The sequence below is a fragment of the Lissotriton vulgaris genome, unplaced genomic scaffold, assembly GCF_964263255.1.
Source record: "Lissotriton vulgaris unplaced genomic scaffold, aLisVul1.2 SCAFFOLD_996, whole genome shotgun sequence".
NCBI lineage: Eukaryota > Metazoa > Chordata > Amphibia > Caudata > Salamandridae > Lissotriton > Lissotriton vulgaris.
In genome coordinates, this window is record NW_028241094.1 from 712,619 (window position 1) to 724,505 (window position 11,887).

The 11,887-nt window shown below is 52.0% G+C and overlaps 1 protein-coding gene across 1 annotated transcript in view; it reads right to left on the reverse strand.

Moving 5' to 3' along the window:
- ZYX (zyxin) overlaps positions 1-11,682 on the reverse strand; it is an 83,315-nt gene extending 71,633 nt beyond the window's left edge. Inside the window, exons 1-3 of the mRNA XM_086948027.1 lie at positions 11,405-11,682; positions 5,329-5,522; positions 4,393-4,494 (exon numbers count right to left, since the gene is read on the reverse strand). Coding sequence (XP_086804153.1) covers positions 4,393-4,494; positions 5,329-5,522; positions 11,405-11,663 — 555 coding nt within the window. The 5' untranslated portion in view covers positions 11,664-11,682. The remainder of the gene's footprint in view (positions 1-4,392; positions 4,495-5,328; positions 5,523-11,404) is intronic.
- Between the last annotated feature and the right edge of the window lie 205 nt (positions 11,683-11,887).

Sequence of the window (11,887 nt, forward strand, 5' to 3'; positions counted from 1 at the left end):
TGTACGGTGGAAGAGAAGGTATACAAAGTCCTACAACAGGCATACATAATGTAGAGTCGAAGAGATGGGTCTAATGCCCCACCATAGTCAGTGTGGATGTAGGGTGGAAGAGAAGGTATACAAAGTCCTACAACAGACATACATAATGTAGAGTTGAAGAGATGGTTATAATGCCCCACCATAGTCAGTGTGGATGTAGGGTGAAAGAGAAGGTATACAAAGTCCTACAACAGGCATACATAATGTAGAGTTGAAGAGATGGTTATAATGCCCCACCATAGTCAGTGTGGATGTACGGTGGAAGAAAAGGTATACAAAGTCCTACAACAGGCATACATAATGTAGAGTCGAAGAGATGGTTATAATGCCCCACCATAGTCAGTGTGGATGTAGGGTGGTAGAGAAGGTATACAAAGTCCTACAACAGGCATACATAATGTAGAGTTGAAGAGATGGTTATAATGCCCCACCATAGTCAGTGTGAATGTACGGTGGAAGAGAAGGTATACAAAGTCCTACAACAGGCATACATAATGTAGAGTCGAAGAGATGGTTATAATGCCCCACCATAGTCAGTGTGGATGTAGGGTGGAAGAGAAGGTATACAAAGTTCTATAACAGGCATACATAATGTAGAGTCGAAGAGATGGTTATAATTCCCCACCATAGTCAGTGTGGATGTACGGTGGAAGAGAAGGTATACAAAGTCCTACAACCGGCATACATAATGTAGAGTCGAAGAGATGATTATAATGCCCCCCCATAGTCAGTGTGGATGTACGGTGGAAGAGAAGGTATACAAAGTCCTACAACAGGCATACATAATGTAGAGTTGAAGAGATGGTTATAATGCCCCACCATAGTCAGTGTGGATGTACGGTGGAAGAGAAGGTATACAAAGTTCTATAACAGGCATACATAATGTAGAGTCGAAGAGATGGTTATAATGGCCCACCATAGTCAGTGTGGATGTAGGGTGGAAGAGAAGGTATACAAAGTCCTACAACAGGCATACATAATGTAGAGTCGAAGAGATGGTTATAATGGCCCACCATAGTCAGTGTGGATGTAGGGTGGAAGAGAAGGTATACAACGCCCTACAACAGGCATACATAATGCAGAGTCGAAGAGATGGTTATAATGGCCCACCAGTCAGTGTGGATGTAGGGTGGAAGAGAAGGTATACAAAGTCCTACAACAGGCATACATAATGTAGAGTCGAAGAGATGGTTATAATGCCCCACCATAGTCAGTGTTGATGTACGGTGGAAGAGAAGGTATACAAAGTCCTACAACAGGCATACATAATGTAGAGTCGAAGAGATGGGTCTAATGCCCCACCATAGTCAGTGTGGATGTAGGGTGGAAGAGAAGGTATACAAAGTCCTACAACAGACATACATAATGTAGAGTTGAAGAGATGGTTATAATGCCCCACCATAGTCAGTGTGGATGTAGGGTGAAAGAGAAGGTATACAAAGTCCTACAACAGGCATACATAATGTAGAGTTGAAGAGATGGTTATAATGCCCCACCATAGTCAGTGTGGATGTACGGTGGAAGAAAAGGTATACAAAGTCCTACAACAGGCATACATAATGTAGAGTCGAAGAGATGGTTATAATGCCCCACCATAGTCAGTGTGGATGTAGGGTGGTAGAGAAGGTATACAAAGTCCTACAACAGGCATACATAATGTAGAGTTGAAGAGATGGTTATAATGCCCCACCATAGTCAGTGTGAATGTACGGTGGAAGAGAAGGTATACAAAGTCCTACAACAGGCATACATAATGTAGAGTCGAAGAGATGGTTATAATGCCCCACCATAGTCAGTGTGGATGTAGGGTGGAAGAGAAGGTATACAAAGTTCTATAACAGGCATACATAATGTAGAGTCGAAGAGATGGTTATAATTCCCCACCATAGTCAGTGTGGATGTACGGTGGAAGAGAAGGTATACAAAGTCCTACAACAGGCATACATAATGTAGAGTCGAAGAGATGATTATAATGCCCCCCCATAGTCAGTGTGGATGTACGGTGGAAGAGAAGGTATACAAAGTCCTACAACAGGCATACATAATGTAGAGTTGAAGAGATGGTTATAATGCCCCACCATAGTCAGTGTGGATGTACGGTGGAAGAGAAGGTATACAAAGTTCTATAACAGGCATACATAATGTAGAGTCGAAGAGATGGTTATAATGCCCCACCATAGTCAGTGTGGATGTAGGGTGGAAGAGAAGGTATACAAAGTTCTATAACAGGCATACATAATGTAGAGTCGAAGAGATGGTTATAATTCCCCACCATAGTCAGTGTGGATGTACGGTGGAAGAGAAGGTATACAAAGTCCTACAACAGGCATACATAATGTAGAGTCGAAGAGATGATTATAATGCCCCACCATAGCCAGTGTGGATGTACGGTGGAAGAGAAGGTATACAAAGTCCTACAACAGGCATACATAATGTAGAGTCGAAGAGATGGTTATAATGCCCTACCATAGTCAGTGTGGATGTACGGTGGAAGAGAAGGTATACAAAGTCCTACAACAGGCATACATAATGCAGAGTCGAAGAGATGGTTATAATGCCCTACCATAGTCAGTGTGGATGTACGGTGGAAGAGAAGGTATACAAAGTTCTATACCAGGCATACATAATGTAGAGTCGAAGAGATGGTTATAATGGCCCACACTAGTCAGTGTGGATGTACGGTGGGAGAGAAGGTATACAAAGTCCTACAACAGGTTTACATAATGTAGAGTCGAAGAGATGGGTATAATGCCCCACCATAGTCAGTGTGGATGTACGATGGAAGAGAAGGTATACAAAGTCCTACAACAGCCATAAATAATGTAGAGTCAAAGAGATGGTTATAATGCCCTACCATAGTCAGGGTGGATGTACGGTGGAAGAGAAGGTATACAAAGTCCTACAACAGGCATACATAATGCAGAGTCGAAGAGATGGTTATAATGCCCTACCATAGTCAGTGTGGATGTACGGTGGAAGAGAAGGTATACAAAGTCCTACAACAGGCATACATAATGTAGAGTCGAAGAGATGGTTATAATGCCCCACCATAGTCAGTGTGGATGTAGGGTGGGAGAGAAGGTATACAAAGTCCTATAACAGGCATACATAATGTAGAGTTGAAGAGATGGTTATAATGCCCTACCATAGTCAGTGTGGATGTACGGTGGAAGAGAAGGTATACAAAGTTCTATAACAGGCATACATAATGTAGAGTCGAAGAGTCTTATGACATCCTACCATAGTCTTAGTAGATGTGGAGAAGGTCTACGAGGATCTACAGCGTGCACAGCAGACGCACAGTCTGAAGGACGGGTGGACAGAGCCTGTGAACGCACAGTCTGAAGGACGGGTGGACAGAGCCTGTGAACGCACAGTCTGAAGGACGGGTGGCAGAGCCTGTGAATGTACAGTCTGAAGGACAGGTGTACAGAGCCTGTGAATGCACAGTGTGAAGGACGGGTGGACAGAGCCTGTGAATGCACAGTCTGAAGGACGGGTGGACAGAGCCTGTGAATGCACAGTCTGAAGGACGGGTGGACAGAGCCTGTGAATGCACAGTCTGAAGGACGGGTGGACAGAGCCTGTGAATGCACAGTCTGAAGGACGGGTGGACAGAGCCTGTGAATGCACAGTCTGAAGGACGGGTGGACAGAGCCTGTGAATGCACAGTCTGAAGGACGGGTGGACAGAGCCTGTGAATGCACAGTCTGAAGGACAGGTGGACAGAGCCTGTGAACGCACAGTCTGAAGGACGGGTGGACAGAGCCTGTGAATGTACAGTCTGAAGGACAGGTGTACAGAGCCTGTGAATGTACAGTCTGAAGGACAGGTGTACAGAGCCTGTGAATGTACAGTCTGAAGGACAGGTGACAGAGCCTGGACTGTGGCTCATAAATGTACAGTCTTGAGAGATCCTAGGTGGTCCTATAATAGGCCTCATGAACGTACCCCCATAAGTAAAGGTCTGAGGGTCTACCACAGTCCATCCGCACTCTGAGGTGAGGGTCTGCGTGTGGATGTGAATTCAGACGAGTGTTTTAATTAGCGTGGACATGAGGGAGTCCGGCAGGAGCACGTGGGATTGGAGAGAGGAGTGCTCCTTGAACAGCATCTTCTGGGTAGGTCTGTGAGGGTTGTGGTGGCGGCTTGTCATGGTTGGCCTTTACGAAGAGGCTTGTGGGTGGTGATGGACACAGGCCCCGTAGGTTGGCCAGGCCCTCTCTGGGGGCACGTGTTGACTGGTTCTGGCTGAAAAGTACCCATTTCAAGCAGGAGTGTGCAGGGGGTTCTCAAGAAGACCTCAACGGTAGAGCCCCCCTTAACCCCCCCATATGATGCTCGGTCACTTACCCGCGAGCGGAAGGGATCTTTGGCCTCCATGTCGGCGAGCATACAGGCGAAGGAGTCAATGTCCCGATCAATGCTGTTGAGTTGAGGGCGCGGCGGGGGGTCCTGTGGAACAGTAGGGGGGAGGACAGAGTGGTTAGGGTTGGGAGCACCCCAACATTTCACCAACAAGGAAATTTGATCACATTTCTCAACACCTGAAAGCGCTGAACTGGCTTCCTCTCGAGGCCAGAATACAGCTTATGCTGGCATGCATCACGCACTAGGCCTTATACTAAAACTCCCTTGCATAACTGGCGCAGAAACTTGTGGTATCCGGAGGGATCAGAAACTCACGGTCCGCCAGAGACCTCCTACTCCAGTCTGAACACTTGCGGAAAGAAAAAAAGTACAATTGGGCTTTTGCTGGGGCTGCACCAAGAATATGGAACTCTCTCCCACTCGCCATCAGAAGAATCCCCTCTCTTGCATGCTTCAAAAAGGAGCCCAAATCCATCCTCATGGGTAAATTCCTCGCTTAAAATGTTACCTTCCACTGCCACAAACACCCTGATCATTTCACGGCTATTGCCTCCCTCTGATGACCTAGTAACCCCACCAAGAACCCTGGAGCCTTGTCTTGAGTAACTAATGTAAACTGTACATTGTACCCCTCCATCCCTCATGTACCCGGCCCCCCGCCCCCTCCCAATTGATGGTATCCTCTTATGATTTCAAGCCTTTTGTACAACTCTATGACTCTGTAAAGCGCTTTGATACCCTAACGGGTCAGGTTTGCGCTCTATAAAACACAAAATAAATGTATAAAAAAAAATATATCACATTTGAGGCCCATTTGCAGCTTCTCCTGGTCACCGGTCCCCCAAGAGTCCACTCTCATCAGACCCCTTCACTCAACCATCACCACCCGCATCCACCCCTCAGCCCCCCCAAACGCACCTGTATTGAGATGGTGACTGCGGCCGGGGGTCCAGCATCCGCAGCAGGGGGGGGCGGCGAAGGGAAGACCTCCTCCGGTGCAGGCGGGAATGGCTCCTCGAAGGCTGGAGGTGGCGGTGGTGGTGGAAAGGCACTGGTGGGTGAGCCCACGCCATCGTCATCACCCAGGGGTGGGGGCGGAGGCAGCGGCAGATCTAGGATGAAAAGAGGACAGAGGGTAATGGTGGAGGGTACCCAGAGGGTCAGGGTGGAGGCTACCCAGGGGACAGAGGGTCAGGGTGGAGGGTACTCCGGGGACAGAGAGTCAGGGTGGAGGGTACCCGGGGGACAGAGAGTCAGGGTGGAGGGTACCCGGGGAACAGAGGGTCAGGGTGGAGGGTATCTGGGGGGCAGGTGGAGGTACCCGGGGGCAGAGGGTTGGGATGGAGGGTACCCGGGGGACAGAGGGTCAGGGTGGGGGGTACCCGGGGGACAGAGGGGAGGGTACCTCGAGGAAAGAGGGTATCTCAGGGCAGAGGGTCAGGGTAGAGGGTACCTGGGGGCAGAGGGTCAGGTTGGAGGGTACCTGGGGGCAGAGGGTCAGGTTGGAGGGTACCTGGGGGCAGAGGGTCAGGTTGGAGGGTACCTGGGGGCAGAGGGTCAGGTTGGAGGGTACCCAGAGGACAGAGGGTCAGGGTGGAGGGTACCCTGAGGACAGAGGGGAGGGTACCGGGGGGACAGAGGGGCAGGGTGGAGAGAAGGCAGAGGGTCAGGGCGGAGGGTACCCGGGGAGGCAGAGGGTCAGGGTGGAGCGTACCAGGGGGGGCAGAGGGTCAGGGTGGAGGGTACCCGGGGGGGGGGGGGCAGAGGGTCAGGGTGGAGGGTACCCGGGGGGGGCAGAGGGTCAGGGTGGAGGGTACCCGGGGGACAGAGGGTCAGAGTGGAGGGTACCTGGGGGGCAGAGGGTCAGGGTGGAGGGTACCCAGGGGGGGCAGAGGGTCAGGGTGGAGGGTACCCAGGGGGGCAGAGGGTCAGGGTGGAGGGGGTCAGGGTGGAGGGGGTCAGGGTGGAGGGTACCCAGGGGGGCAGAGGGTCAGGGTGGAGGGTACCCAGAGGGTCAGGGAGGAGGGTTGGAAGGTACCTGGGGGGCAGAGGGTCAGGGTGGAGGGTACCCGGGGGGGCAGAGGGTCAGGGTGGAGGGTACCTGGGGGGGGGCAGAGGGTCAGGGTGGAGGGTACCCGGGGGACAGAGGGTCAGAGTGGAGGGTACCTGGGGGGCAGAGGGTCAGGGTGGAGGGTACCCAGGGGGGGCAGAGGGTCAGGGTGGAGGGTACCCAGGGGGGCAGAGGGTCAGGGTGGAGGGGGTCAGGGTGGAGGGTACCCAGGGGGGCAGAGGGTCAGGGTGGAGGGTACCCAGAGGGTCAGGGAGGAGGGTTGGAAGGTACCTGGGGGGCAGAGGGTCAGAGTAGAGGGGGCAGAGGGTCAGAGTAGAGGGGGGCAGAGGGTCAGGGTGGAGGGTACCCAGAGGGTCAGGGTGGAGGGTACCCAGAGGGTCAGGGTGGAGGGTTGGAAGGTACCTGGAGGACAGCTCCTGGTCACAGACTGCGTCTACCTGCAGGTACCACCTAGGAGGGGAGAAGGAGCCTGGAGTGGGTGAACAGAGGAACAGGCGGCTCGTGCCAGGCTTCAGCCCACTGACACTCAGCACTATAGCCAAGTGGACCAAAGCAGACGGCGCTCTGAGCCCCGGCACGGGGCGCTCTTGTACCCCAAGGCATGAGGCGCGCTCTCGCACCCCAAGTACACGGGGCGCTCTCGCACCCCAAGCCACAGGGCGCCCTCGCACCCCAAGTACACGGGGCGCCCTCGCACCCCAAGTACACAGGGCGCCCTCGCACCCCAAGTACACAGGGCGCCCTCGCACCCCAAGCCACGGGGCGCTCTCGCACCCCAAGCCACGGGGCACATTCATTCCCCAGCACGGGGTGCCCTCATTCCCCCAACAGGGGGCACCCTCTTTTCCCTAGAGGTCACACAAACTCCAAATGCCTCATGTATTACAATGGAACCACTTCTAAGGAGGCGGAGCGATACACCCAATAACCAATCCCAGCAGAGCCAGAGAGATGGGCTGTGATTGGTGTGTTCTCGAAGCAGTGACTGAAGGGGACAGACCTAAAGGCCATTCTTGCTTGGTGTAAACATTAGGGAATGGGGACAACTGAGCTGTGAAGACAGACCTAAAACAGTGTCACACTTCTAGTGCCTGCAGACCGACCTCTGAGGACACTATCCTAGCGTGAATGTGATTTCCTCCTGAGGCGGAAGCCGGGAGGTTGTGTTTTTTTTATTTTACTCAGTTGCCTGCCTTATTTGCATTTTAACTTTTTGGCACTAATCTCACCTGATACTCGGTATCATTTAAATTGTAAACGCTGACTGTTTCTGTGCACAAGCTGACTCTGATAGCAGCGCCACTACCGCTCCATCTGGTCCACAGCTGATTGAATAGCGTGGCACCCTTTGAATCATTTCTGTAACCCTCGGTGACTAGCATCAGCCGTCTCAGGGCTGAGACAGCGGTGTCCCGGGCGGGTCGAAATCTTTAGCGGCCATCTTTGTGTGGGGAAGCGTCACCACGCACCCTGACGGATACTATAAAATGGAGGGGCATGTCTCCGCGCAGCGGACGCGCTTGGCGGGCGCGCCGGATCTGTGCCGGAGTCTTGCCCGTTTGCGCCCGTCCGTGACCAGGATGCGGCAGTGGCTATACTTCATGCCGAACCTGCTATATATTCTTCACTCAGGTATGTGGTTGCGGAAACCTGTTTTGACCTCTTTGTCGAGTCTTTATCGTGTCATTCTTTCGACATCCTCGATTTTGAGAAGGTCTTTGCCATTTTGGAGTCCTTGTCCAAGGATCAGACGGGCTGCCTATCTTTGGATGCTTCTGTGGTCGATTGCTTAGACGCTGAGGCTCCTCTCAATGCTTTTGAGTCCGTTTCGCGTGACTCTTCAACTTTTTTCAAAGCTGACGTATCTCTTACCTCCTTAGAAGTCTTCTTCTTGATCATTGCGACCTGGACGTCTGTGTACTCTATGTCAGGCCCTTCTGCGACATGGCCACTTGTTCGCTAGAGGCGCCCAGGTCTCCAAGCCATGGTGAAGGGCCCTGTCCCTGCATGTTGTAGTTGGCCCCTCTCAGCCTTTCTCTCATCCTCAACGTCTTCGGGGTGAAGGCCAAGCACCCGTTGCAGTCTTGACTTTGGTGATCGAGCAGAAGGCAAACATTGTAAACTGGATGCTGATCTTTCTGCACGTACTTGTGGTGGCAATTCCTGCAGAACTTGAACGGCGTCTTGTCCATTACTTCTCGAAGGGAGCCCCCTGCAAGCGCATTCTCCTGTTTGTCAAAGTTTTGTTATTTTCACTTTTCAGCGTACTTTAAATGATGAAATCGATAACCGAAAAATCAAATGTGCGTATCGCTGACCTATAGAACATTTTTTTTCAATTTTTGTGGATTCTTCTCTCCAAATCCTTGGAGCTCCTTCCATGACGATCCCGGCCCAACGGGCAGGAAAAAAAGAATTTGAAGATGGGGACTAAAGGTGGAAGCTTCCGGAGGAAGCACGTCGACGTCAAAGAAGGACACCAAATGGTGGTATGTCGATGCCCACCAACAACAACAACAAGCATTGGAAATGCAATAGGTCTCGCAGCATTAGAGTTAGTGCTTTTAGAATTGTTTATGGGTTTTTTTGTAAATCTTTAGCATTTTTGTTTCCTGTAGCCAATGCTAAAGAATTAAAAAAAAAAAGCCATAAACATTTCTAAAAGCTCTAACTCAAATGCTCCGAGACCTATTGCACTGTGTGAGGGTGAGGGGTTGAGGGTGAGTGAGGGTGAGGGTGGGTGAGGGTGAGTGAGGGTGAGTGAGTGAGGGGTTGAGGGTGAGGGTGGGTGAGGGTGAGAGAGTGAGGGTGAGTGAGAGTGAGGGTGAGTGAGAGTGAGGGTGAGAGAGTGAGGGTGAGTGAGAGTGAGGGTGAGAGAGTGAGAGTGAGGGTGAGTGAGGGTGAGAGAGTGAGAGTGAGGGTGAGTGAGGGTGAGTGAGGGTGAGTGAGGGTGAGTGAGGGTGAGTGAGGGTGAGTGAGGGTGAGTGAGGGTGAGTGAGGGTGAGTGAGGGTGAGTGAGGGTGAGTGAGGGTGAGTGAGGGTGAGTGAGGGTGAGTGAGGGTGAGTGAGGGTGAGTGAGGGTGAGTGAGGGTGAGTGAGGGTGAGTGAGGGTGAGTGAGGGTGAGTGAGGGTGAGTGAGGGTGAGTGAGGGTGAGTGAGGGGTTGAGGGTGAGTGAGGGGTTGAGGGTGAGTGAGGGGTTGAGGGTGAGTGAGGGTGAGTGAGAGTGCAAGAAAGTTGCAGTTTGGCTTTGAAACGGATCTGAGAGGTGTCTGCGTGATAAATGAATGATGCATAGGAATGGACAGAATGGGAATGTGTTTCGAGGACGTGCTCGGGGTGTGCATACTGGAAGCAGGGTGATGGATTCGAGGCTATGAGCGAGGGTGATGCCGAGCTCACCTCAAGGAGAGGGTGAGGGGCCAGGGCAGAAAGTAGGTGCAACAGAAGGAGCTGTGTAGCAAGAAACGCTGAGGAACGTGACACTGGTACTGCATAATGTGAAGTGTATTCCCCGCAGTGCTCAACGTTCACGGGATTTAATAAACCAAAATACACTGTCAGCAACAGCAGGGACTGGTTATTTGATGTTCCGACAAACATCGGTCTAGTCTGTGCTTAACCGCGATCAGCCGCCAGGGGGTAATGCAAGAAAATCTATCTGCAGGTTTGCTTTTCACTCCGTAAAACATGTTTATTGGAGCAAGTCCAGTGCTGTGCCTACCTGAAAGTCTTTTGTAATCTCTTTTAGATGTTCTAATGTGGCAAGTGCGGATATACACGAGGTGTTGTATTCCTGCTGATGCCACACTGTTAACTGGAGCGAGAGCTAGCTCCTAGGATCCTTATAACGAATAATTGGGGAATGGCTGAGGGAGAGGATGAAGCGTGGGTGCTTCTGCAGGAATAGCTCACAGCGATGCGTCATGTAACTGTCAAAAAAGTTGGAGAAAGGAACGTTTCAGGTGAGGATGGCCCTGCAAAAAGTTTGCAAAGTTATTGTTTGTGACGTCAGGGGGGAAGTGGGGATTTAAAAAAAAATGCGACACGGCGGGCAGGGGAGGGGGCGGAGCGGGTAAAATAAACAAACAAGACGGAGGGAAGAGAGGGGAGGGGGGAGGAGAAATGCGACACGGCGGGCAGGGGAGGGGGCGGAGCGGGTAAAATAAACAAACAAGACGGAGGGAAGAGAGGGGAGGGGGGAGGAGAAATGCGACACGGCGGGAAGGGGAGGGGGCGGAGCGGGTAAAACAAGACGGACGTGCACGCGCTTTTAAGCTCAATGCGCATGCGCATTGAGCTTAAAAGTCACGGGCACTGCAAGGAATCGCCACGATTCCTTGCAGTGGATAAAGAGTGGATAAGCCCCCATAGTCTCGCTTGCTCGATGCGCATGCGCATCGACAGGCGAGACCTAAAAACCAGAAGAAATACTACAATTCCGGACCCAACCACTAGATGGCGTAGCATGTGAATCCAGAAAAGATTCACACTGCAAAACTGATATCACAAACAGACACACACACAGTCTAGAGGTGGGTGGATACATCATAGGAGGCAGGCAGACAGACACGAGGAGGGAGGATAATGTATCGAAAACACTGAGGTTTGATAATATGTCACAGAGGTAGACAACTTCAGGTGGGTGGATAATGGATAGAAAAGACGCAGACACCCTTGAGGAAGTGGATATCAGATCGAGCAGACAGACACACTTGAGGTTGGATATCAGATAGAGACAGACACGAGGAGTGTGGACGTGTGACATCACAGAGGCAGACACACTTGAGGCAACAGATGCTTGGTCGGTGGGGGGGGGGGGGGGGGGGGGAAGAGGGTGATACCAAAGAGGCACCTGTGAGGAGGTTGGAATGTTGGCACCAGAGGCAGAAAAAGACATACACACGAAAAACACATTTCTGTACCTTCAGGCAGGGCAGGGATCTCCCCGACCCGTCCAATCAGGGCGCGGGCACTGCCACCAGACACCGCCGGTGGGGTGGGAGTAGCAGCTGGGGGTGGGGGCAGGTCAAGCCCCTCCCCTCCTCCTGCCTTGAAGGGGTTAAGTTTGGGTTTGGGAGCCACCACGGGGGCAAACTTCTTCTGGGGGTTGTAGAAGCTGGGAGTGGAGATGTTGATGCTGACGGAGGAGGTCATCCGCGCCCCCGGGGTGCCCGACGCCATGGTGGTGTTAAGGAGATGTAGGCCTGGAGAGAGGAAAGAAGAAGAAAAGGGGGGGGGTCAGTAACTGAGGCCAGGACCCACCTCTGGAGTCCAGACTGTAGAGACAGAATCAACGACAATAGCCAGAGAGACCCCAGCCACTCCCAAGCAGGAGACAACCTACAGGAAAACAGCTACTTACCTGTAACAGCACATTACAAGCTAGGAGTAAACTGGGGGCTGGG